The sequence below is a fragment of the Nothobranchius furzeri genome, chromosome 18 (assembly GCF_043380555.1).
Source record: "Nothobranchius furzeri strain GRZ-AD chromosome 18, NfurGRZ-RIMD1, whole genome shotgun sequence".
NCBI classification, from domain to species: Eukaryota; Metazoa; Chordata; class Actinopteri; order Cyprinodontiformes; family Nothobranchiidae; genus Nothobranchius; species Nothobranchius furzeri.
The window spans coordinates 15,473,174-15,500,638 of NC_091758.1; the positions used below are offsets into that span (position 1 = coordinate 15,473,174).

A 27,465-nucleotide genomic window follows, 5' to 3' on the forward strand; every position below is an offset into this window, starting at 1 on the left:
TTTCTAAACATCAATCCGTCGAGATGGAGAACGCAAGCTTGTGATTGGTCTGGACACCGCTGTTGTCTACAGCACCGCCATTGCGCCCTCAAAAACATAAAGAGAGCCGAGGATATCTAGCAGCAGACACAGAGCAGTTTGAAGGTCCCCTTGTGGAAAAACTCTAAAATATGAATGTTTAATTGCTCCATCACCGGAGGAGTGAAAAGATGCAGCAAGTGTTTTATTTGTTGACGGAAATGATGGAATACATGGGTTTAGAGGTGGAGAGTGATGAAGAGGTGGAGGAGGATGAGGAACAACTTTGTCTGTGTTAGTCTCTTAAATACAAACCAAAACAAGCACAATACAAGCACACCGTCTTGGACTGGATACATGGCAGCATACCACAGAACAGCGCTACGCCCTCAGTTGTCCTGGGGGGGAATTGATTTGCGACACTCCCCAGGAGACGGAGAAGTACGAGGGCAAATTGTCTCCGTGCGTGCGTGTCGCCCTGGTGGAGCTGACGGGGAAGTATGAATTAGGCTTTAGTTCAAAGAGGGCCCATCGGGTAATATTAGACTTTAAATTTACAAAAAGACATGAGAAACTGAATGAAGTTTATCTAATATGCTGGTGGCCCTGAGGATTGCTGCCACAATGCCAGTGACAGTTGCTGCTACAGAGGAGCGTCTGCTGATAGAAGCTGATTAAAACACATCTGAGATCCAGCAGGGGTCAGTGTTAAAGGACTTGTTCTTATAAGGGTGAGGCCACTGTCATCGACACTATAGATGCCTTTGCTGCAGGGACAGAGCTGCTTGTTCTTGTAGCTTTTGTTCAAATATTAAGCTGAACTGTTGTAATCATTTATATGCTGCTGATCATAAATTGCGTGTTTGTGTAGGGCCACACAAAGGGTGTGTGTGTGTGTGCGTGTGCAGGGGGGGGGGGGGGGGGGTCGTGTATGCAGCGGGGTGGGACTCGCCTGGGGCACCAAATTGGGCCGGCCCTGGTCCCTAAGACATCCATGTAAAAGCGTCACGAGCAGAGGGCGAATCTTTAAAAAATATCGGTGGTGTAGCGGGTAGAGTACCTTACCACGATTCTAAAGAGGTGTCTCTTGTTTCAAAATAACAGTCGAATCAGGAGTTATTGCGGCGGAAAAGTCGAATCTGTCGATATCATGCAAACTTTACTTCAGTCTCCTCCTCCTCCTTCTCCTCCTCCTCCTTCTCCCTTCTCCTCCTCCGCTCGGTCGATTCTTCTCAAACTCTGAGAAATCAGAGGCAAAAATGAACTCTCTGGTGAAATGGATTCTCATCCTGCTGGTCCTGATTTCGGTCATCCTAAACATCGTGCTGATTGGGATCCAGACTGGCCGGGTGCCCAAATGTTCCGTGCAGCGCGTGCACCCGCTGCGGGGCCAGCACGACGAAAGGAGCCTCGTGTTCGCTGACCTCACCCGGGAAGAATACTTGCAAATCCAACAGTTCATGCTAAAGGAGAAAAAGCTGCAGATCTCCACCAGGCAGACCACGGAACCATCTCAGAACTTTTTGTTCCTCATAGATCTGTCCTTACCGAAGAAAGCAGCGGCGCTCGCCTACCTGGACCGGAACGGCACCAAGCCCGTTAGAGAAGCCACGGTGGTGGTCTTCTACGGCTCATCTAGCACCATCGTGGAGTATGTGGTAGGGCCTCTTCCCAACCCGACCTACATGAGAGACGTGACCAAGGAGCGGTACCAAATGCACCTGCCCATCCGCAAGCGCCTTGTCACGATCGGAGAGTACTCCCTGATGTTTAAGTTCTTTGAGGAGAAGGTCTTCTCCAGGCTGAAAAAGCTGCTGGAGGAGAGCTTCGGAGTGGGTCGAGGCCAGTCTCTTAACGCGTTCGAGCAAATGCCCCGCGGGGTCCAGTCCGGGGACAGGAAGACGTGGGTGTCTTTCTTCAGGGACATGAGCGGCATGTACATCCACCCGGTGGGCTTCGAGGTTCTGCTGAACCACGAGAGCGCGAACGCGTCCCAGTGGAGCGTGGAGCAGCTGCTGTACAACGGCAAGTACTTCAGCTCAGTGGAGGAACTCAAACGGGAATACGATAACGGGGGTGTTAAGAAAATCGTTTACAAGAACTTTCCAGACTACGGCTCCCTGAAACCCAGAACCAAACCCCTACAGGTGGGTCCGCAGCAGTTTTACGCAGAGGGGAAGCGCTTCAGCGTCCAGGACAACCAGGTCCTGTACCTCGACTGGAGCTTCGCCTTCGGGATGAGCTCTCTGACCGGGATGAGGGTGTTTGATGTGCGTTTCCAGCAGGAGAGGATCGCGTATGAGATCAGCGTCCAGGAGGCCATGTCGGTGTACGGTTCCGTGACTCCAGGGATGATCCTCACAAAGTTTCTGGACTCCAGCATCGGAATCGGCCGCTTCGCACACGAACTAGTCCGCGGCGTGGACTGCCCCTACGAGGCCACCTATGTGGACACGTACCGATACATAGACGTCCCAGTACCGGTCCGGTTCAGGAATTCTATTTGCATATTTGAACACAACATGGGTCAGCCCCTACGGAGGCACTTTTCAGACTTCTTCCACAACAGCTTTGGCGGGATGGCAAACAGCGCCCTGGTGTTCCGGACCATCACAGCCATAGGAAACTATGACTACATGTGGGACTTCATCTTCTACCAGAGCGGGTCGCTGGAGGCCAAGGTGCACGCGACTGGATACATCTCCTCCTCTTACCTGGTGGACGGAAGTCTGCGCTATGGCCATCAGGTGGCAGAGAACGTTCTGGGGAACATCCACACCCACTTCATCAACTTCAAGGTGGACCTAGATGTGTCAGGTAAAAGGCAGCAGGGTTTTGGTGTGTGTGTGTGTGTGTGTGTGTGTGTGTGTGTGTGTGTGCGTGCGTGCGTGCGTGCGTGCGTGATCTGAGGTAGATCAAGAAAAGGCTGCCTCACTGCCACCTAGGATGGATTGATTAGTGTTTGTTGTTAACTTCAAGGGCAACCTGCTGGCTTCACACTTGTAAGTCACTTTGGATTAAAGTGACTGCTAAATACATAAAAGCCTTGGTTTGGAAAAATGGAAATTTTCCTTTTATCCAAAGTGACATACAATTGTTAACAATTGTGGGGGAAACATGCAACTCCACGCAGAAAGACCGCAGCCGTGCTTCGAACCTGCAGGCTTCTTGCAGCGAGGCAACAGTGCTAACAACTTCGCCACCATGCAGCCACACGTTTATCAGAGAAAGAATCACAATGGGGACGACTTCAAGCACATACACAAAACAAGCTAGCTTCTAAACACGAGCAGGTCACAGAGCTCTCACCCTTCTCATCGGCTCTCACCCCTAGGCCACATCCCCGATACCAAACTCACATTGTCTAGTCGCTGTTTCCTAGGTCCAAACTTCTTTTGTTGTCCATGAGTTCAAGTGGTGTTTTTCTTTATGGGAATCTGGTAGTTTGTTCTAAAGTTGAAGTGGTAGCAGCCGGCTGTTTCTCCTTCTCTGATAATATGGAGTGGAGAACCTCTCACACCAGTGGTGTTCTGTTGCTAAATACGTGAGTGTGTCACAAGTGTAAGACCCAAGGAAGTATGGCTGTTTGGTGAGGCTGACAAATGGATGGTCCAGTAGTTGCATTTGGTCTTAAATAGGGCTGCACAATATTAGGAAAACCTGCGATATTCGATAACAGTGCTTAGTATTGCGATATCGATATTACTTTCGATAAATGAGCAAATACTAAAGTATGCAGTGTTGATGTCGTCTGGCGTGTGACGTCTGTTCTGGGTTCAAAGCAAACAAGAACTAATGCATGAATTCCATTACAACATAACATTTTTATTGCAAAAATATGCAGCTGCACCTGCTACTGTATTAGCAGCAAAACAACAAACTGCATGCATGCAGTTTCTCAGTGACTTTAAAACATCACCTCCACTATAAAACTTTTTCTGATGCTCCAAATACAGAAAAACATCCCTTACCAGGGTTTTTGAATAAATAAAAATAAAAATCAGAAAATAAGTTTAAATGTTAACTAGAACTGCAAGCAGTTATGAACGGGTTCCAAGCCACCAGCGCCAGTCGCCCACCCGCCCCCGCCCTCAACTTCCCCACTCCTCACGCAGCCCCGCCCCAAAGACACGTTCTCCCGCCTGCATCCCGTCCTATTTTTAGGGTGCAACGAGACTGTTTTTCAGCCCTCTTTCTGAGGTGGTCTGCTTCAGGCTGACCAGGGCCAACACTGCCCCTGCTGACAGCATATTCACACCTTCTACTAGAGCAAGCCTATGATTGGTGGGTAGGATCAACCCACATGGGCTTATGGCATGCTCAATTCATTCTCATTCATTATCATGCTGATTACCTAGAACCTAAAAATGTCTCTGACTGCATTCCTTGCATACCTAAGCAAGGATGTGTGGAATCAACCGGGCCAGGCTGGGGCCATCTGGAGCTATCCGGGCAGGGTCGACCAGGTACAGATGGGAATGGCTCTAAAAGGTTGAAGGATCGATCCCAACTCTGACCAGAATGTGACATAAGCTCCAGCCTACCCAGTTAACACAACCTGAAAATCTTAGCCTCTTACATGCAAATAATGATTTTAGGAAATTTTTCAAATTTGAAATTTTAAATGATCATAAACCACGCCCACTTTGATCAGTCATTACCATATTGATATTGTAGTCTTACGACTCTATAATAATGACAACCACTAAGTTTCGTGCAGATCCATTTAGCCAGTTCAGCAGTATAATTTCTTCCTATTTATAGCGCCCCCTATTGTTGAATCAAGCTGACAATTAAGATATCCACTTGAATTGACCTTAGGTATGGTGGTTATGAATAGCTTTGAAAAATGTCAAAATCTTTTGAAGTTATGCTAAAAAAACAGTTTCATTCGCAAAAAAATATTTTTAAAAATCATATAGAAACAAATAAGCAAATTATCCAAAATCCCTTCACTTCGTTTGGTCAGCCGCTCCTCCTCTCTTGTCAGGGAAAGTAGTGATGTGATTGTGTTGGACGGGCGGGAGGAGTTAACGAAAGTACGTTTGACTTACTATGCAAATTTCTACTAATTAGCATAAGTTTAAATTATTTTTTAAAATACTCATCTAAATTTGACTGAATCAATGAACATACTGGATGAGACCATTTGTTTTTTTTTACGAATGTAATGGGGAGAAACATGCCATAAACATTTTTGGGGTACAACAGCGCCATCTATTGGACAAAATTCTAATTTTCTCTGTGATTGTAGATGTCACTATGACTGATTTGATTTGTAACTTTCTGTACAGAATATATATTTTTCATGAGTAAAAGGGCGAAAACTTTTAAAGCCTATTTATAGCCTATAAGCCACGTCCACTTTTTAATCATTTTCGAAATATAGCGTAAGGGTCCAATGATAAACATATCTGCCAAGTTTTGTGGAAATCCATCAAGCCGTTTTGCTGAAACAAACTTTTTGAATCTTTAGCGCCCCCTATTGGTGAATCCAAACAAAATTGCGTAGATAGGGTTTACCACTCATACTTTGTAAGGGTCTAGAGTCTCATCATTTTATCTTGAAAATTGTTGAAGATATAATCAATTAGGACATGTGCTAGCTAGCGCACTGAATTTGACATGGTGTCATTAACCCAATTTTCAATAATTCCGCGTTTTTCTTCATCACAACAACTTCTCTTCCTCCATAGATCATATGTTCAAAGGTTGAAGTTGATTCGACGAAAAATGACGAATAGGTGATTAAAACTAAGTTTTGCCTTTTTTGAGATCTAGCAAAAAATCTAGTTTGGCAGAAATGGGCGTGGCCAATACAAAAAAGATGCAGAATCATCCAAGGATCATGCCCATATAAAGTTTTTTGACTGTAGGGCCTATGGTTTGGGAGCTAGTAGCTCAAACATATTCACCTCCGCAATAGCGCCACCTAGGTGACTCGGGGTCCAAATTTTCGAACCTGAGTAGCGGTCAGGATTTTCTATCAGACTGCCATATCAGATTTTTCCTGGCAATTTCAGGCTCTTGCCCCCATACAGTATTAGCGGAGAAGAAGAATAATGAAAAATCCATAGAAAAACAATAGGCATTGGAACCCTAAATAATAGTTAACATCACTTAAATGCAACAGCAAATTCTCTCATTGCTACAGAGCATTTTCTCCACTCATGTGGTTATGATATAAGGCTGTTGCTGTAATTGGGAAGTGAACTGTGCTGGGCCAAACTAGGAGAATATTAAGATTTTCTGAGGGAAAGAGAAAAACAATTGTCTACCTTTCAGAAGAGGAACTGGCAAAAAAACTACATGGAAAATATATGAAAACGTTTGTTTTTAACCCCAAATTGAACAAGTTTACCTAGATGTTAAAAAGCAGCTCAGATGATGAAACTGCAACTATGATTCTGATAACAAGCTAACTAATTGAACTAGCTCCTCTTAAGATAACTGGCTAGCAGAGCTTCTGACTGACAGTTTATGTGCAGCAGCAAATCAACTATCCTGATTAACAAGGTTATAAAAGCTCATAAATGAAAAATCACTTTGATGTGTGGGGGAACTTTTCCAGGCCCTCTTTAGCAGCTCAGGGTGGGACTGGGAGGAGAGTGCTGTAGCCTTTTAGCTGGAAGCTAACCGGAGCCTGGGGCTAACGGTGGGTTGGTTCACCGGCACGTGTCGGAGTCAGCCCGGTTACTATCAGCTGCTTAACGACACCGAGTGGATGCACGTTCACGTTTGAAAGCAGCACTGATTCCAGAAACCTCAGCACAAAGTGCATTCGTTGCTCTGAGCCAGCATGACGAACAAGGGAACGGCGCCGCTAACTCTGCTCGGGTTGTGCGTCCCACCCATCCTAAGGGTCTACGTAGGGGGCGGGCGTATTACGTGAACGGACCCATCTGATTGGCCGCATATCAGAAGGGCTACATTTGATTGGTCAAATAATACTTCTGCGGAAAAAACAGTGCTGGTTTACAAAAAGTTGATGTATGACACGGATGGAAATGTTTGAACCAAACATTTATCGCCGTTTTTGACGGGCTTTGCGATGGGCCTATTGCACGTCCTGTTATCCCGATGACGATAATTTTTCAATATATTGTGCAGCCCTAGTCTTAAACATGTTATTGGTGGACGTTTTTAGACAAATGCAGAGAACCACTTTTATTACATTTTTTTTTTCATTTTAAATCTCCACAATATATTTATAATTATACTATGTTAGGATGTTGTTAAAAAGAATGAACAAAAACTTTTTAAACTAGCTTGTTTTGTAGATGTACAAAGAGCTATAAAGATGATAAAATAATTCAGAAAAAAATATTCAGAGGGGAAATAAAATAGATTTCATTGGACCATATTTGGTCTTGTAATTAAAAACAATACCGGGCAGTTTATATTAAAGTAGGGTAACCACATTTTTCCTTCTCAGTAACCTAGTGGTATTGTGTCTGGCCCTGGGACTGGGAGTTCATGTCACGAGTTGGGCAGGAGGAAGTTTAGGACCCAAGATGCAGAGAACCAGATGAAGGAGGCAGGAGTTGGATGATGACAATAAAATCCTTTATTTAGGAGTAATCCAAGAGGGAAGGGAGCTAAAAATCAAGAATCCAAATATCTAAACTGAGAAATGCAAAAACACTAGAGACACTAGAAACACTGGAAACACTTGAGAGCAAATGAGTCTGACAAGAACAATGGACCTACCAAACATCGAGACACAGACAGGGTTTTATACACTGGGAGGAAGAGAGGGAGATGAGCTGCAGGTGTGTGGGGAGAGAAATCAGGTGAACTCAATTACTAATCAGGGAGAGGGCAGTGAGTTGAAGAGGAAGAAAAATAACATGAGCTAAGATTAAAGACAAAACCTAACAACAAGAAGAGCAAAATAACTAACTAATAATCTGAGGAAGGAGAACTAAAGAACCGGTGGGGGGAAATAAGCACACTAAAAGAGAATAAATGATCAGCTGAAAATAAAGGAAAAAAACTACAGAAAGGAAAACTACAGGGGCGTGACTAAGGGGGACCACGGGAGCACAGGACCTGGGAGGGGGATACCTGGGGAGGGAAACCTAGAGGGGCTGCAGATCAGGGGGCACGTGAGGAACCCAAGGAGACACATGAGGGAGATGTGGACAAGGACACAAGAGGGCGCTAGGAGACACAAAAGGAGAACTTAGAGAGGGATGGAGAACACAAGGAGACACATGAGGGGAGACGCAGACGTGGACCATGACAGTTCAGGGTTCAAATCCCAGTCAAGTCATACCAAAGACTTTAAAAACGGGACCCGATACATCCCTGTTTGACACCCAGCTACAAGGGGTTGGATTGGGGGGTTAAACCGCCAAGTTTTTACGGAGTCCGTGGCAGACTTTTTTTTTATTTTTTATTCATCATCTGTGATCTCACAGCTGCAGCAGCAACACATTCTTATTGATCTGGAAACCAGAAGCTTTAAAACCACACTGTAATCTTGTAGTTCTAACAGTCTGTGAAAAGGCAGGGTTAAGCATGTTCCCGGAACAACTTTGCAGCTGGAAGTGCTCGTGGACCTGGTACCAGTCCATTAGGTTCAATTTGTGTGTCACATAAGAATGGTAATTTGGCGTCCCCTAGTGATAATATGTGGTTAGCACAAATGAAAACTTCTTCGTCTTCTTCGTCTTCCTCCGCTTATCCGGGTCCGGGTCGCGGGGGCAGCATCCCAATTAGGGAGCTCCAGGCCGTCCTCTCCCCGGCCTTGTCCACCAGCTCCTCCGGCAGGACCCCAAGGCGTTCCCGGACCAGATTGGAGATGTAACCTCTCCAACGTGTCCTGGGTCGACCCGGGGGCCTTCTGCCGGCAGGACATGCCCGAAACACCTCCCCGGGGAGGCGTCCAGGAGGCATCCTGACCAGATGCCCAAACCACCTCAACTGGCTCCTTTCGATGAAAACTGACTTGCAAAAATGCACCCCACCAAAAAAGAATCACCAGCAGCCACTGCTTCCTCCTCTGACCTGTGTGGTGCTAATGAGTAGAATATTTACACACTGAGGCTTTAAGGATGCCGTAGTTCAAATGTAAGATAAAATACATTTTTGTTAATGTAATGTTGTAGCACTAAAGCAAAAAACAATATATACATATATACATTTCATGGTATAAATACAACATATTTCTCTCCCGACAGTGGTTAGCTTAAAAGTAGTCAACAAACAGCAGGGATAATGCTGCATCTCAGCAACTCCAGCCCTCACAAGCTGTCTAAAACATTTAATCACACCCAACAACAGCAACCATGAACACATAACAATAACCCTTACGAATCATTATTATATTTTGGAATGTTTTCAGGAGTTTTCCTGTGTTTGTTATATGACAATCCCCAATAATTATCAGATTTGTTTCTGATCAGTTTGTTCAGTTGATTATATTATTCTGAACAGAAGGACTTTCTAAAACTCATGGTAGAAAATGTTTTGCATGTCTTTAAAGACTTTTATTGATTAAATGTTTTAAAGTGATTTAAACACATCCAAGTCCACTTTTTCAAAACAATGACTTGTTAAATTAGACCAGATGGATGAGCTATTAGTTATATAATATGATCAAATGTGTAAAATCTAGTTAACAAGTCAGAGATTGTTCCTCCTTACCAACACATAGCACTGATACAGCAGAAAAAGACCTTTCTGTGTGAATTCTGATCAAAATCCTCTTCTAATATTGTTTACTAGGGTTGGGGTCTTGTCATGAGCCCGCTAATGACATTGCCATCCATGAGAGCTAGTCAGTTAAAACTCAATTCCATTTCTCCTTTGGGTGAGGAGACTCTAATGTAGTGAACCTGACAATGCTGGATACTAGCTGAGGTCTGCATGTTAGTCCTTGTATGTCCACAGAGGATGGGTTTTATAAACAGATCCTTTCCTGGGCAGGAAGTCTTCTATCTGGATGTTTATGTGTATACATACCACAACCAGTGCATGTTACACTCATGAGATACTTTCCAGTCTTTCTCCAGAGTCAGAGCAGAAAACTGTTTCCTGGAATCCTTTTCAAACAGGCTTGAAAATGTCAAAGCTGGTCTAATAATGATAATACCAATTTAGAGTATCACATCTGGAGATCTGGGTAAACAATATCATGCTAATTCTCTGTAAAATATTACACAAATTCATATTAATCATTATCAAAAACTGGAATCCAATTACAGTCAAACATAAACAACAGAATTTCAACCACTGAATCTTGTGTGTTGGACTAGAGAAACAATTAAAACGTGCTGGATACAACCCTTGAGGCCCAGAATTGAATAGCCCTGTTCTAGACCAATTGCAGATTGCATAAAACATAGTTTTTGATTGGTAAAACCTTTATCTGATTTGTGAAACTTAAAAACAGATAGATTTCAAAATGATTTTAGCATATAGTCCACAGTGAAACTGGTCTAGCTGAAAAACTTCAACACCTGAATGCTTCAAACATGGACTAGAATATTCTAGACTACTATCAGATTGCTTAAAACATAGCCTGTGATAATTGAAACTTAGCATCTTTAACAGGGTGATAGCTTGCACTCGCTACCAATTAGTCGGCTAATCATCCGCAAAGGATGCTGCTGATTTACAGAGGCTGACTTCCTCTATCAGCAAGGTTACTCTGGCTGATTATGTAGCGGCCTGGCCACCATCATTTAGTCAGTTTGTCCATGAATGAGTACATTTATGTATTCACTGTAGACTGTAGTGAATATGTCATTACATTTAATTAGAAGCAATAAAATGTGAAATATCATGAAAGATGAAATATCACCTTAACAGATCTTTGAGTAAATTTAACCAGAAGATCGGATCTTTTTATTGCAGGGATTGAGCAACACTTTGCATTAACTTCAAGAAAAGAGAGTGAGTCAAGTTTTAAAAGTTTAAAGATTTATTATTAAACAAATTAAACAAGACTAACTTTAACACTAGGTGTATGGTGTAACTAAGGTGAAGTAAGGCTGAGGATGGTGTGTGTGTGAAATATGTTCAGAACCAGCAGATCCGGAGAAACGATTAGTTCTGATGGGAGTGAAGATGATGTTTGGCTCTAAGCTTTGGTTTGGAGATTTATAAACACATTGAGATGCCATTCTGTCAGTCTACGTACCCTTGGCGGAAGTCCCCGTTACATCAGGAATGTCGAGGTCCAGCTTGACCTCCTCTGGAACTGAAGCCTGTAGAAAAGCAGCGGTTGCCGACTAGACCAGTCTTGAGATACTTCCAGGTCACAACAGTTTTATTGGCATCTAGCAAGACCCTGAAAGGGGTCGTGATGGTTCAGCTTTTATTCTCAAAGGAACCGTTGCAGCAGGTGGAACACCAACAGATTTAATCCAGCTTGTCGTTGGTTCTTTCGGCTGAAGAGGAAAGTTACGGATTGGCCACTTCGACAACTTCTCTAGAACGCTTTGAACTGAAGTTAAGATGACGTGGGAATAGTTTTATAATTTGGATGTTTTGGTTTACGGTCGAATCTATAAAGGACAACAAAAGGGGATGTACCAAGCACCAACAAAAACCCCGCCTCGCATCAGATCTGGAAGGTTCTGATTAGGGTTGTCACGGTAACTGGTGTTGCGGTAAACCCTGGTAAAAAAGTTGACAATAATAATAACCGTCTTGTTTTTAAAAACTATATTATCTCGGTGGATTACCGTGGCTGCGGTGTAGGCGCGGTGACCCTTACCAGCCACCGTATCATCTGCTGAAGATGCCGGCGGCTCATGCGCACTTTGATGTTTACAACCAAAACTTTCTCGAAGCTAAAGCTGAAATAATGGCCAAAGGAGGAGACGGCAGCGCTCAGGACATTTCTTATCCCTCAAAGAAGACAAAGTGGGAAGTATGGGCATCTTTTGGATATTTGAAGAATGCCGAGGGACAGTTGATAGAAGACGGACGGCTATCCTGTTTGCAGCACGTGCAGAAAAAGTGTCTGTGAAAGGCAGCAACGCTTCAAATCTCATGACACATCTGCGTGACCATCACCCACAACTCTACAGTCAACGCAAGGCAAGCTAACGTTAGCGTTTTAGCTAAAATGCGTGATCCGAGGATTTGGGTTGAGGGAGAATGCAACGAGTCGCTATATAAAGCAGCTGCAGCGCCGCTACCTGCATATAAACCGTGTTGCGGACACCGCCATGTTGAAATGACGCTATGCATCACGGGGCTCCCAGGGGCAGATAAGAGTTGGTCTCTCTCCGAGAATAATTATGAATTTAACCATGATTACTGCCTGATGACATTTTCCCAAATCTGCAAAGCTCACTGGAAGGACACAAACCGAGGACAATATTTTCCTGATATAGGGTTTATTGCTCAAGTAAGGGTAAAAAAGTATCTGATTAGAAGGCTACTTGAGTACTGAGTATCATCTGATCTAATATTTTTTAAATGATGACATCAAACAGACAAAGAATAAGAAGTTATGGGCAAATATTGGTATTTTAAAGACTAAAGGGGAAATATGTAAACAAATAAACAACATAATTACAAAATAACACATTTTAGGCAAAAATTAGACACAAACTGAGGACAATATTTTCCTGATACACAGCGTTTATTTAGTTTCCTGAAAATTTAACATGTTTAAAAAAATACCGCAATAATACCGAAAACCGTGATAATTTTGGTTACAATAACCGTGAGGTTACATTTTCACACCGTGACAACCCTAGTAGTGATTGGATCAGTAAAAGGAAATGTGTCACGTGATTTTAGCATTACGTGTGATCAGTCTCTAGTGGAAATATTTAAAGTTATATTACTTATTTTATACTGTCATAGGATTATAATATCAAGTAATTAATATTTTCATTTCACAGATTGATTGAACATTGGCTTCACATGATTATTTGGACTAACAAAGTTATTTGATTTCTATTTAAGTAGAAAGAGTTGTGTCTTCATTTCTTCTTTCTTGTGCTGTCCGGGGAAGCAATAGTTTAGATAAGCACAGAGCGTAAGTGGCCTTGACCCATCCTTGTAGATTAGGTTCGTGTCAGAAATTTCTGGTTTTGCTTTGAGCAGAGCAAAACAGAGCAGGGCCTTTTAGGTCAGAAATGGACGATTCATCACGCTACAAGACCATGTACATTTTGTTTGAGCATTTTTATCCTAGTTGTAGAAATATAGTAATACATTGAATTTTGTAAGATATCTATTTGCCTCTGTGCCAAATTATTATAATGTGTCATGACTCCCAGGCTTACACCCTCCTCTGTGTCTGCTGCCTCCTCTATCTAGCCCTCAGCCACTTAATTACTATCAACCCTGTGTACGATCAAACACAAAACTCAATGCAGATTAAAACTCCCCAGGATTTTTTTAAGCTATATAAAAGAGGTGTGTTTTTTATCCAGACTTAAATAAATTAAAATCAGTCATGCATAGGAGAAGTGGTAAGTTGTTCCAAAGTTTCAGAGCTGCTACTGAAAAAGAGCGATCTTCCCACTGTTTGTATCTGGCGTTTGGAACATGTATATAATATTTACCAGAAGACCTTGCTTCTCTGTCTTGCTTTTGTGATGAGAGACTGTCGCAGATGGTGTGAGTTCATAGATGGCTTTAAACACAAACAATATGACTTTGAATTAAATTTTGAATCTAACCAGGAGCCAGTGAAGTGATTCAAGAACTGGAGTGATGTGTTGTTGCCAAGAGATGTTGGCGAACAGACGTGCAGCCGCATTTTGGACCAGTTGCTGCCTGGCAAGATGTTTTGTTGCCAGACCTGTATAGAGCACATTGCAGTAGTCCAAACGGGAGCTGATAAAAGCATGTATAGCTTTTTCCAGGTCAGAACAAAATAAAAATAGTTTTATTTTAGCTAAAATATGGAGCTGAAAAAAGTTAGTCTTAACTACTGAATCTATTTGTTTATCAAATTTCATATTGCTATCAAATATCACTCCCAAATTTCTGACCTGGTTTTTTAAAGTCGGGGCTAATGCTCTAAAATCTTAGTGTAACATTGTCCATGATTGATGTGGAGAAAAGAATGCATTCAGTTTTGTTATTGTTAAGGTGTAAGACATTTTCAGACAACCATAACTCTATCATGCATGCAATGCAATAAGGGATGTAATGTATTATAATTTTTTTACTTAACAGGAAGATAAACTTGGATGTCATCAGCATAACAGTGGAAAGACAAATTATGTTTTTAGTGACATTTCCAAGTGGCAGCATGTACAATGACAAGAGTGTGGTGCCTAAGATAGATCCTTGGGGTATACTAAATGGGAGGCTTACCCTGGATGAGTAGGTGTTACCAATCAAGACAGAAAAACTTCTGCTTGATAAAAAGGATCTAAACAGAGTTAGTGCCATACAATTCGCAGATGTTTTCTTCACAAATCTGTTAGGTAAACAATAGGGTAATAACACAAAGCTCCAAATTTAAAAGTTCAATAAATAACAATGTTAAAAAGGCAAGTGGGGATTCTCAATTAAAACAGACATCTAAAAAGCTCCCAAACATAGCACAACCACTGACCATACTCACAAAAGTTCGGAGCTGAAAGGGAGCCAGCACTTGTCATGATGAGTGGAAGTTTTCTGACCCACATGAAAGAATCACTCACGGAAACACAGGTAAGAAAGTACCTAAACTTTTATTTGTAAAAGAAACTACAGGCAAACTAAGGGCGCTGTTGTCGCGGTGGTGGTGGTGGTGGTGGTGGTGGGGTGGGGTGGGGGGGGGGGGTGGGGGGGGGTTGGTAGGAACCAAGATGCAGAACACCGGACAACACGAGGCAGGAGCGATTTGTAAAAGTAAAATTCCATTTATTAGGATGGGGAACAAAAAATCCAAAAGGGCAGGAAGCCAAACCTGATATCTAAACCAACAGACAAAAACCAAAAGCTCACTCATGAGCAGAGACGCAGTTGGGGGGACAAAGCACGCTGACAAACATCAATGGACCGACTGAGGGGACTCTGGAGGTGTAGACGCTGCAGGCGTAGACCCTGCAGGCATAGACTGGGACACTGCAGGTTGTACCGTAGCCTCTTGGACAGGCTGGCCTGCTCTGGTCTCGGAGAAGAGCCTGGACTGAGCTGGCAGTGATGGCGGGTGGAGCTTGGCCTGAGCTGATGATGATGGCGGGTGGAGCTCGGGCTGAGGTTGCAGAGCGGGAGCCGCCTGGACTAGTGGATCAGCTCTGACCTCAGGAGACTGCTGGCGACGGTTACGACATCGTCGATGTGGGGAGGTTCGGCTCATCGGAGGTGCAGGGATGACACTGGCTGGAACTGTGGATGGGGAGGAATGACAGCCCACCAGGGATGAGAAAGCAGCACTGTCTGGACCAGGTGAAGGTGAGGTGGCTCGGCCCATCGGAGGTGCTGAGATGGCACCGGAAGCCGCAGAGGAGGAGGAGTGACAGCCCATCGGAGATGATGAGGTAGCGCTGTCTTGACCAGGTGAAGGTGTGGTGGCTCAGCCCATTGGAGGTGCTGAGATGGCGCCGGTTGCCACAGAGGAGGAGGGGTGACAGCCCACCGGAGATGATGAGGTAGCGCTGTCTGGACCAGGTGTAGGTGTGGTGGCTCGGCCCATCAGAGGTAATGAAATGGCGCCGGATGAAGTGGGAGAAGGAGAGGAAGCCGGATCTGAGGGTAGGGACGGCTGCCAGGGGATGATGACCTCTGGAGTTTGATGGAGAAGGGGAACAACAGCCCACCAGAGATGAAGAGGTAGCGCTGCCGGGACCAGATGAAGGTGGAGGGGTTTATATGGCTGGGGGTTGTGGGTAGAAACCAAAAGTCTCCAGAAGATCCCTAACAAAGGTCCAAAAAGAAACCTCCTTAATGGGATTATGGTCAAGGTAGAGGGCGGCCCACCGCAGGGCTGTACCTCCCAAACAAAGCACCACGAAGGATACCTTGATGAACTCTGAGAAAGCCAGGTCTAAGCAGCGGGCACAGTCCTGATTGAACTGCCAACAGGTGTCCGGGTCACCATCGTATCGATACATCTGCTGGCGCGTCGGTGTACCTGGAGGTTCTGCTGGGTCCTGGGTTGGTCGGTCCATTCTGTCGTGATGCGAGTAGGGGTGGGGGGGTTAGGACCCAAGATGCAGAACACCAGACGACATGAGGCAAGAGCGATTTGTAAAAGTAAAATTCCTTTTATTAGGATGGGGAACAAAAAAATCCAAAAGGCAGGAAGCCAAACCTGATATCTAAACCGAAAGACAAAAACCAAAAGCTCACGCATGAGCAGAGACCTAGAGACCTGGAGGGGGGGACAAAGCACGCTGACAAACATCAATGGACCGACAAAACACTGACACAGACAGGGTTATATACACAGTGACTGGGTGATTGGGAGACGAGGAGCAGGTGCGTGAGGAGAGAGAACTGAGGGGACACTGGCAAAATCAATTAACTAAATGGGAAGGGAAAACCAAGCAGAGGGGACAAACCCTAACCTATAATCTCAAAATAAATAATAAACCTAAAAGACTAAGGGCACAGAAGAACCAAAGAATAAATAACTAATGACCTGAAGAGTAAGGGAGACTAATTATCAAGTGGAGAAGGAAACACACTAAAGGAGACTAATAACGTGAAAAGCTGAACCTATAGAAAAACTACAGAGGGGTGACTAGGGGAGACCTGAGGGAGACCAGGAGGGAGCTGGGGACAAAGAGGGGCACAAGAATCTTGGGTACAAATGAGGGGGATCCTAGAGGGACACCTGGAGGGGTTGGGGAACACAAGAGGGCCATTCCCATCTGTACCGGGTCGGCCCGGGCCGGGTAGCCCCAGTCGGCCCCAGTCTGGCCCGGTTGATTCCACACATCCTTGCCTTAAGCCCATGTGGGCTGATTCTACCCACCAATCAGAGGCTTGCTCTAATGGAAGGTGTGAATTTGCTGTCAGCAGTGGGTGTGTTGGCCCTGGTCGGCCTGAAGCAGACCCCCTCGAGAAGAGGGCTGAGGATGAGCCTTGGTTGGCCCGGAAAAATACCAGGCCACCCAGATACGTAAACAACCTACGCTACCCAGCCCGGGCCGACCCGGTACAGATGGGAATGGCCCAAAGGAGGCACATAAGGGGAACCTAAAGGGGGAGCTGGAGAGCACATGAAGGGTACGCAGGACGCAGACCATGACAGCTGTTCCGTAAGCGAGACAGGATGTAACTCTGGGTCTAACACGGAAGAATAAATGGATGTGAGCAAACAGGAATCTGAGAACCAAGGAAATACACTAGATAATGGGAAATGGAACAATCTTACGGTGCTGGACTGGGAATGGGCTGGAGGGGGAGGCAGGTCAGGTGTGGTCTTTGGATGGGTCAGGCAGAGGCGGGTGGTCGGTAGAGGAGTGTGGGGTTTGGTAAATTGAGTGCTTTAAGAGCTCTCTATATATATTACCTCTACTTATGACCAATAAGCTGTGATGCTCTGAATATAGAATATGACCCTGCCTGGTCTTTATTGTGCTTTAATCAGCAGATTCTAGGATTCTTTATTCATTTGGGGATTGTATACACTTCGTTTTGATTCAGAAAAGAGTCAGATTTATAAAAGTAAGAATTTATTTTACAAACAATTAAAACATGACAAGTTAACTAACATTTACTGTGATGGATGGAACTAGATGTGATGCATGAACCTATGTGTGAATGAGGTGTTAGTCAGAACTTCCGTATCTAAGAGAGGTGAGATCTGGATGAAAAAGAATTTGGTTTGCATTAAGCTATGAGGTTGATTGTTATCAAAACACATCCAGGCGCAATCTCACTGTGTTCTACGTGCCCAGGTGGAGATGTCCTTTTCGGATCCGAGATGTCGGGGGGGTCGGAGACCCCAAGTACCGAAGTCCGTAGATTAACTTGCAGTACGACCAGGTCAGTCCATAGTCATCTCCAGGTAACAACAGTTAGAACTAGTTTGCGTCTCAGGAATTACTCTTAAGGAGTTGAACAAATCGGCTTGTTCTGCAGGAACTGTTTTGTTGTATCAGCTTCGCAGGTGCAAAAAGGTTTTGACGACGTGTCAAAAGCTTTGGTGGTCAAAGAGGATTTTGCTTCAGGTGGCCGGCCTGAAGCTTCTCTAGCACTGAAGAATCACCAGAGTGATCTGGTTTTAATGTTCTCATGTTATGATTATGTAGCCAACCAGAGGTTGACAAGTTTGAGGAAGTTACCAGGAATCTCAGAAACACGCCTTCTTTGACCCGGAGGCTCATATCTGGGGCAAAGGCTAATTATGTTTCATGGACTTAACTTTACCTTACTTTGTTCTTGTGTGAGTGCAAATGTTATGACCTTGTCAAGTAAACATGCTGAAGCATATATCATTGAGCACAGATTAATGAATATTTCATTATTTTATGATTATTATAAGTAGCAATAAACAAACGTTGATTTAATGATTATCTAGCTTGTAAATTTTAGAAGTTCATATTTAATTTTAAAAATCTTCCTTCTTCTGTTCTTCTGTGAGGCAAGGAGTCTTAGATAAGAAGGGTGCTCTGTGAGGGACTTTGGAAGGAGAGAATGTTATCGTTATGATTTCATTATCTCTGTCAGTGCTGCAGGCTCTGAGCTCCAGCTGGTGTGAGGAAGGCAGGCTGATCTAAAGGGACACAGAAAACACTGCAAAGGAGGTTCCTCGTACGCCCTGACCATGTAACTAAAGAAATCCAACTGAACATGAGCAGGGAGCTCCACCATGAAGTGGAATATATCAGAAGTAATCAGCAGCATAGCGGACCCACGAGCGTTAAACCCCAGATGCCGTTAAACAGCCACCAATGCCGCCCCACACAGAGAGTCAAACACCTTCGGCTCAGAAACCTGGTTTGAAATGCCGTACACCACACCCTTAACCATACAACCAGACCTCGACTCGGACAGCACCACGTCCACCCTCAGAAATTTCTCAAGCCGCAGGGTTTTGAGGCACTGGGTCTTAGTTCAGCACACCACCATCAACAGCCCATTGAACACCATGGTAGCGTTTAACACCTCCCCCAACACAGCACTCAGCTCCCTACAATGCTTCAACAAGTTAAAGGTAGTAAAACGCGCACCACCTACCACCCTGATACAGACCACAAAGCCGCCCTCCTTCAGCCTCTGTTGCTTCAGCTGCGCATCTGTCACAATCTGATGTATCACTGCTGCTCCCACGATCCCACATTGCAGCCACTACCGACTGAACGGCCGCTCAAGCCCTACTCATCCCCTTCCTCCCCATTCTCTGCAACAAGCATGACCGAAGCGAAGCCAGGCTGTAGGCCGTCGGCCAACCACCCGAACAACCCTTTGGAGCCAATGCAAACCGAACTGAACAGTCACCGCCAACCAGACACAACGCTCAGGCCCGACAGCTGTCCCCAGCCTCAGATGTTCACACACAGAACAATAAGCTAAACGACCCATCACACTGATCTGGTCTCTGTCTTTCTTTTAGTCGAAGTCCCTTTCCAGTGGCATCTCCTCTCTTTTATGCTGCACTAGGGCTGATGAGCCAATAGAGTCCAGGTGTGGAACATAGACTGTACATATACTGGACAATTCGATTCCATAGGCTTCAATAACACGTTATCTGTCCATAATGGGAGGTGTCCACCACCGCCATTTTGACCGTGTCACAGGTTCCGTCCAGCCCAGACAATTCCATAAAAGGGAAGAGAGGAGGCGCTGAGGGTGTGGCTGTAAGGCTGGGCTCGAGTGACGACACCCAGGCGAACTAGCTACGAGCTAACCTGAAGCTAACCCTGGCTAACCCAAAGCTAAAGCGGAGGTGGGAGCCGAGCTAACGGATGTAGCCACCTAGCTTCAACCCAACCGGAGCTAACTGGAACACCCATCGACCTGAACCTTACACGGAGTTTAGGTGGAGGTTTTCTGCGCCTGTTCGTGAGAAGTACCAGTATTAAAAAAGTTTTAAATCGGTAAGTTTATAATTTATTTCCGTAATGAAAACATTTTGCTTTGAGCAAGTTTTAAGTACAGTTTTTTTCGGCGCTATCACTCCTGAGTCGCACCAGCCATTAAATGTATCATGAATAAGAGAAAATATATTTAAGTCGTATTTTGGGGGGACATTTTATTATCTTTCTTACAAAATCTGAGACCAAGCGTTTCACATAGCAACACAAGCACCGGTAACCATAACAGAATGAACAACAGCCAGCAGAGGAGAGGATGGCGGTGTTTCAAACCCTCCCGGCCGGCGAGGACAGCTCATTCCTGGGCTGGAGCCGGCCCTCAGCACCCCGCCACAGGCTCTAACAGATGCTGGCGGTGTTTGAAACCCTCCCAGCGGGACAGGGGAACTCATTCTTGTGTGGGTCGGAGTCGGCCCGCAGCAGCGCGGTGTAGCCTACATATTTTGTTATATAAGTTGCTCTGGAGTATAAGTAGCAGGACCAGCCAGAATATGTAAAAAAGTGCGAGTTATAGTCCGGAAAATATTGCAGTTATTAGTATTCGAGCTAAATTAGCAGCCTAAATACATTTCATATATTTCCAAAATGTGATACTTGTTTGTATCTTGTACAGCCAACTAGTCTTTATTCTGGACTCAGTACAATTTACCAAAAGTAAAGAGACATTCTACAGATGAAGTAAGCACAAGATAACTTACTGGAAGACACGGAATTATCATCAGAACCAGAACAAGAGAGCCTGATAACAGTCGTGAAAATAACATTTAAAAAGTATGTATGTATAATAGAAATAAGAACATATTAGAATTAGTGTAACTCACTGTGATCCAAACAATAAATCAGCCATAGCTGATTAGTAAATATGACATGAGGTCTGGGAGTTTTTAATTTTCATTTTTATTTTTTTGTTAGATCTGTTTAAATGTCACCATGGCAGCCTGTGTGTCTCCAACATCAGCTACACAAAGCAAGTGTAAGTTCCACATACCTGTCTCACCACTTCATGTATGGTTTTGTACTTTAAACAATTATGACAAACCTGTTATTTTTTTCTCCATAGCCATTTGGATCATTGGAGACAGCTGAGTGAGGCGTGGTGCCCAGAGAGCTGCAGAGACAACCTTGGCCTCCCTGACGTCTGTGTCTCCTGGTTCGGTTGGGGTGGACCATCGACATACATACATGTGCCGACACTTTGCGCCCTGTTTTATAAAATGTAGTGTTAAAAATAAATGTTTTTGCTCAATTACTGGAATTTCTTTGGTTAAGACAAAAGTGAGGAATAATCATTTACAAGTTATTTGTACAACAGGCCCATTTTAAATCCCAACAGTTTCTTAGCAGCCAATAGAAATGTGTTCTTAACTAACTTTACTTGGTTTAAAAATCTTACTAAAATAAACTTGAGTGCCGTATTGCAAAACCCAATCATACTTGTTATGTAAATATTAGCTTTGTAGATATTTTTTACAGATATATATTTGTGTGCAACAAAAACCAAACTTAAATAATTTGTCATTCTTTATTGAAAAACAACAAAATACAGTTATACAGAAGTGTGGGAAAATGATAATGTGAAAGTATTGCTATTTAAATGTAATCCTATTTATCTTTAAAAAGGAAAACTCTAAAAATGTCCTGTACAGCATCATGACAGAAGAATGGTGGTCTGTCTGTCAGAATGTGCTGAACAGATTTGCTCTTTGAGGAGGAGTGTCATGTTTGGAGGAAGGTACTTAACCCAAGACATGCAGAATACAACACTGACCAAAAACTGATGGAAAAAAATGATTTATTTATAAGGAGGAACTTAAGGTGCACAGATAAGTCTGTGGTTGGAACTGCAACAACAGCTCAGCATCTGGAGGAGGGAGAACACAGGTGAGCTTAGGTTCTGGTTTCAAAATCCATTGTAGGCAGGCAGAGGTGTTCAGCAGACTTACTGTGGTGGGTGTATGTGTTGGCTGGAGGAGAGAGAGGTAGAGAGCCGGGGGAAGCGCAGGAGAGGGAGCAGAGGTGGAGAGAAGCGGGGCGTCCTGGTGGATGGGGCACTGGGTGAGATGAGAGGTGGGTTATGGAGGGTGGTGATAAGGTCCGTGTGTTGAATATCCAAATCCTGGAGTAGAGGTCAGTATCCAATGAGGTCGACAGGAATCCTGAAGAATGGTAAATCCAATATAAGAGAAAAAACACTACGAAATAACATTAATCCTAGGAACACTAGAGGTAACACGAGTGGCTGGTTACTACCAAAACTGAGGCAATCTTCTGGCGTCAAATTGTGTCCTCCATCCACCTTAAATAGGAAAGCACCCCGCTGATCAGGAACGGCTGGGGTGGAGTCACCAGAACCATGAAGAACGTGTCTCCAGAGACAACTCGGGTCCTGGTACCGATCAGGAATGCGGACCTTATCACCCAGAGCTGCCAGGTCACGCTCAAAGCCTTCATGTTCACGCTGCAGAGCCTGAACGCTGGCCAGATGGTGGCCGTAGTTGTCTGTGTTCAGGGCCTGGTTCTTCTCCTCGATCCACTCTTTGGTCTCATCAGCGTCTCTGAGAAGATATCAGAACTCCGTCTGAGTGTGGGTCCAAACTCTACTGACCCGTAAGCGGCGCATAAGTGTGTGGGGTACCTGTGGAAGCGCTGCACCTCATGGGCGCTGCCCAGCATGTTGCAGCGAGCGCCAGCGGTTGTTCAGCTCCTGGAGAGAAACCAAACCCAGTGAGATGAAGGTGGACGCCAGCGGGCTGGACGCCGGACGAGGAAACCTGGAGACGGATCGCTCAGACAGGAAGGGAAGAGCTTCCTCTTACCTTGATGGAATTAAAGTTAGCCGTCGTCTGAACGCCCAACCGTACGGTCTGAGGTCAAAGGTCACAGGAAACACACACCAGTCAGCAGTCATACAGATGCATAAAGATAACTGTAGCCATGGCAACCAGCTGACATGTCCCCACTTTCACCAGCACCTGGTGCCTGCCGGGTCACCTGAATTCCTATGTGATGTCAGCACGGTCGGCCGTGACTGCGGCCATCAGAGGTGACCTCTGATCAGCTGAATGAACTCACCTTCTAGGGTGACGCCGTGTTACCCCGGGTTTCCACGGGAGCCGTCAGCAGCACGTTACTGCAGCAGCACGTCTTGCTCGCGTAAGCTGCTGCTTGGCCCTTCCCACGAGACGCGAAGCAGCAGGGGAGCAGCTGTCACCGACCGAGCACGAAGTCACTCGAGTGACTTCGTCAGTAAACACAACAACAAGCAGGAGAAAACTACAACATGGTTTGTGTTTTATGTTCTGTCCGTTTTATAATCGCCAATACGGACCTGAAAAACAAAGGAGACCGCTAGCTAGGTGATAACTTCTCACGGGGCCGCTCAGTTAGTAACCTTTTTTAAAAGTAAAGCAACCGGAAGGCAGTACGTTCTTTATTCTGAAAATCTCGGTAGCTTCTCTCAATTTCCGCGTCCGATTTCCTGTCTTTCCTTCCCCAAAAATGTCGAACTTGACCTGTTTCAGAGGCGTCGCGCGTAGAAAATAGAACCGGCGCGTAAAGGCCGCGACATGCTGCTCCTGAGACGCGGCCGACTCGCGCTGCTGACGGCTCCGGTGGAAAAGGTTCTGTTGACCACAGCGGTTCCTATCAGCAGCTATGACGTGCTGCTGCAGTAAACGTGCTGCTGACGGCTCCTGTGGAAAGCCGGGGTTAGAGTCGGCTTCATCCTGTAAACAAACAAATGAGTGGTAACAAAAACACCACGTCTGGTTCTGGTGGAGGCGGAGGACAACACGCACCTTTCCAGGAGCAGAACCCAGATGTTCTTGTTGCTACAAACAGAGACGAGCAGAGTTAACAAACCAGGAAGTGAGAGGGACCAGCTGCTGCAGACAGGTGACGCTCACCTGAGCCTGAACCATAGGAGCCTCCTCAGCCATCAGACCTTCTGACTCCAGTTCAGATGCCACCTTGTTGATGTCCCTCAGGCGGGACTCGTTGGCCTTCAGGTCCTGCAGGACAAAAGCACCTGCTGATTATCACCTGAGCTGATCTGACAGCTGCTGCTGGAAGACAGAGAGGAGGAAAAGTCCGACCTTCTGGAAGTCGTCAAACTTCTTCTGCAAGACCTCGACCTGCTCCAGGTCCGACCCGTCTCTCCATCCTCATTCAGCTAAAGACGCGAGTTCAAGTAAAACAACCTAAAGTCACACAAACACAAAGCAGGTGTGGAGATGTTCGCTCTGAGCTGGAGGTCGTTCCTCGGCTGTGAAGGGCACACGAACCTTGTTGGTGCGGTTGAGCAGCGTGAGGATGTCGCCCTTCTTCATGGTGACCTCTCCAGGACTCTTCTCCTGGTAGTCGTACAGAGCCAGAACCAGCTCCTTCCCGGTCTCATCGTCAGTTGGAGCCACTTGTTGCTGTCGGGTTAACAGGTCTGGTGTTAGAACGTGGTGGATAAGAATGTTCTGACGGGCCGAGGGTTCTGAACCAGCGAAGTGACCTGGACCCAAACAAAGTGAGCCAGAACCTGCAGACACCTCAGAAACATGTCAGGACCAGACCTGCTCTACCTTCCTCCATTATGGTCTCTCCTTTCTGGGTGACAGCCTTGATGCGAGGTTCATGACCTGTGATCTCAGCCTGCAGAGCCTGGTGCTTCTTCAGCAGGTTCTGGACACCAATCAGGTCCTTCCCTGAGGACACATGTTAGAGTTCAGCATTATGCAGTAGACAGACCAGTTTAACCCAGGGGTTTCTTTCTTCTACAATCTGCTCTTTAACTGTATTATTTCCTGCTATTTCAGCTGTTAACTTTATTTTTTCTGTAAGTGTTTTTCTCCCCAGAAGAAGCAACAATGATGCTTTGCTGAGCTGTGGTGGCCTCATGGAGGGGGCCATCGTCTAGCACACTGCTGCTAACCACTTAATCATTCTCCCTCTCCTGATAATAACATTTTACTTTCTTTGATGTTGGATGTACTACTGCTAGTTTACCCGTTTAATTATAGATTCACTAGGATAAATACAATAAAGTTTATCTCTCGCCAAATAGAATATTTACTAAGAAATCACAATGTAACGTGTGTGTGTGTGTGTGTGTGTGTAAAAGCCATGCGTAGTGTTTATTTATAAAGCATATGTTGTTGGATTTTATCCAGAATCTAGACTTTGAAAATATATAGTTTAATTACAGTTTGATTTATTTGACATCTGTATAATGTTTATTATTTTGTTTTTTCCCCCTAAATACCTAACGTTTTAGTTAACATGAATATTATTCATTCATCCCAATACATGAAGTTACACATTTTAAATTTTAATAGGGGAAGACTGCAGGAGGGAGCAGTAAAATACAGGGGGTCCCCTGCAAAAACTAACTTTATGAGTCTGATGAAAGTTGCTGGTATTCCCGCTGCTTCTTCGGTAAACAGCGCCAACAAAAACAAAGAAACTTGGGATCTTGTCGGCGTGGCAGTGGGATTTAAGGGAAACGCTGTATGCCCTATAGACTTCTCAACGAGCTGCAGTATTTCTCCGGTCAGATCTGTCTCCGAGTTCCACGAGCGGTCAGCCCGCAGCAGCGAGGCGCCGCATCGATCAGCCTGCCCGGCCTGACCGCTGGGGATTACCGGATGAAAGAATAGAGCACAGAAGTGTCCCCCCAAGCGGCGCGCCCCGTCATATTTCAACCCATTTTTATCTTAAATGCACTGGGTTTTACCCTATTACCCATTTAAATATGCCCTATTAATTATTTTACCGTATTTTACATTTAAATTTCATGGTTAAACAGTACATGCTACATGTTAAACTGATAGTTAGCTAACTACTTCGGTAAACTCAGCTAGTTTAAAGGCAGCAGTGACATAAAATACAAATATAGATTTTAACTTACCGAAAAAAATGAAGTGGAGACTCCTTGGACGCTCTATTAGTGCAATTAATACCACTGCAAGTCATTTTGTCCAACAATTGCACCAATATTATCCAAAACAGAATTCACAAGCACAGAGACTCAAAATCCCGACACAGTTTCCAGGAGAGACCGAGGCTGTACTGAGGCCTTTCCACGGAGCTAGCTCTGTGGTCACGTGGGTCTGAGGCGGCGGTCACGTGTGTTGGATGCTCATTAATTATACAGAATTTTAGGCTTTCAATACACTTAAACAGAAGAGTGAGAAAAAAATTCACCCCCCTCAGAGTTGTCATGAGTATAAACTAGATAATTTAGACAAAAAACCATTTTTTGAACCAGGCTGTAAACATGTTTATTTCTGCTGTGAAAATGGCATTTTTAACATGGGAGTCAATGAGGATTTGCTCGCTTCTGGTACCAGCCCCCAGCGGATGAGGGTGGAACTGCAATTTTTCTTACTTCCGGGTTGGGACCATTTTCTGAGCGGCATTGTGGGGGCTTGGTGTGGAAGCAGAAGGGAGGAGGGAAGGTCTCCCTTCTGCTTCCACACCTGGTATACCCCCACCGAATCGCACCCTGGCGCTATATAGATAAAATGAATTGAATTCAACTGATTGGCTAGATAGAGGAGTCACTGTTTTTTCCAGAGTTTTCTGTCTTGTTTATGTTCAGAGTCTGAGAAAATGCCAGGAACAGAAAGTTTAAATTCCATCAGTTGTCTCCTCTGCATTTGACCCAACATGGGGAGCAGTGAGCTGTAGACACGGCAGTGCTCAGGAACTGACATCACCATCATGTCCATCGTTGTTTTGTTTTGTGTCACATATGGATCACCATGTGCTACTTTTGTGCTAGGTACAGGTCACACCCTGTGCACATGCACACTTAATTATCTTAAAGAGAAAATTCACTTTATTAACATTGTTTACACATTTACTGAGATGAAATTAAGAGCCCATTTTAGAAGCTGCAAACATTTGGTTTTCCTGAAGGCTGTAGGAGTCCCATATTCAGAGGAAGCAACTGGTCTTGAGCGCATGGGCCGATTAATCTTCTGCGTGTGTGGGTGTGTGAACCACTGCCTTTGCCTCTCACTGCACTCACAATCCTCCTAAACCAGAGACATTACTACCTTATTTGGAGTTTTGCTCTGCTGCACATTCCTGCAAAAACCCAGCAGGAGCGCTTCTCTTCTCCTTTCCCTCTGATACCACTCACAGCATGCCACGAACTTCTGTATTCAGGTTTTCATTAACTGAAATCAATCCTGCTATTATTATTATTATTATTATTATTATTATTATTGTAGTAGTTGTTGGTATTGTTATTATTATTATTATTAATACTACTATAACTATTGCCTATTTGGGAGCAATAAGGGTTGTTATTGTTGGCAATATTGGGGGAACCTCAATACATGACATTTTACTTTTTAAAGAAGCATCCCCAAATCTTATAGATTATTTTCTAATTTAGTACAAATGTTTTTCATTTGCATTCAGTTCATAAGATCCAGGGCAGAGGTCCCATACTCTTGTCCTCAAATGACACAATCCAGCATGTATTTGTTGT

The 27,465-nt window shown here is 44.6% G+C and overlaps 3 protein-coding genes and 1 long non-coding RNA gene across 5 annotated transcripts in view; 2 read left to right on the plus strand and 2 right to left on the minus strand.

Annotated features, from left to right (window-relative positions):
- Positions 1 to 1,203: 1,203 nt before the first annotated feature.
- The window catches only part of aoc2 (amine oxidase copper containing 2), a 45,766-nt gene continuing 19,504 nt past the window's right edge, over positions 1,204 to 27,465 (plus strand). Inside the window, exon 1 of the mRNA XM_015969275.3 lies at positions 1,204 to 2,835. Within this exon, the coding sequence (XP_015824761.3) occupies positions 1,278 to 2,835 (1,558 nt within the window). The 5' untranslated portion in view covers positions 1,204 to 1,277. The remainder of the gene's footprint in view (positions 2,836 to 27,465) is intronic.
- On the plus strand, positions 19,840 to 21,114 carry LOC139063915 (uncharacterized). Its single transcript, XR_011517228.1, has 3 exons — positions 19,840 to 19,979; positions 20,889 to 20,949; positions 21,037 to 21,114. It is a non-coding gene; the product is annotated as an uncharacterized lncRNA (long non-coding RNA).
- Positions 21,752 to 24,149, minus strand: LOC139063913 (uncharacterized). Of its 2 annotated transcripts, XM_070546999.1 has the most exons (8): positions 24,071 to 24,149; positions 23,882 to 23,986; positions 23,774 to 23,806; positions 22,793 to 22,840; positions 22,612 to 22,680; positions 22,227 to 22,531; positions 21,920 to 22,132; positions 21,752 to 21,837 (listed from the first exon to the last, which is right to left on the minus strand). In XM_070546999.1, the coding sequence occupies exons 5-8, from the start codon at positions 22,647 to 22,649 to the stop codon at positions 21,773 to 21,775; spliced, it is 621 nt and encodes a 206-aa protein (XP_070403100.1). In that variant the 5' UTR covers positions 22,650 to 22,680; positions 22,793 to 22,840; positions 23,774 to 23,806; positions 23,882 to 23,986; positions 24,071 to 24,149; the 3' UTR covers positions 21,752 to 21,772. The 2 variants fall into 2 exon arrangements, with proteins under 2 accessions (XP_070403100.1, XP_070403101.1); XM_070547000.1 differs by lacking the exons at positions 23,774 to 23,806; positions 23,882 to 23,986; positions 24,071 to 24,149 and adding an exon at positions 23,049 to 23,219.
- Positions 24,005 to 26,077, minus strand: LOC139063914 (spectrin alpha chain, non-erythrocytic 1-like). The gene is made up of 4 exons (XM_070547001.1): positions 25,873 to 26,077; positions 24,548 to 24,670; positions 24,260 to 24,477; positions 24,005 to 24,175 (listed from the first exon to the last, which is right to left on the minus strand). Exons 2-4 carry the CDS (start codon positions 24,555 to 24,557, stop codon positions 24,140 to 24,142), a joined length of 264 nt encoding a protein of 87 aa, XP_070403102.1. The 5' UTR covers positions 24,558 to 24,670; positions 25,873 to 26,077; the 3' UTR covers positions 24,005 to 24,139.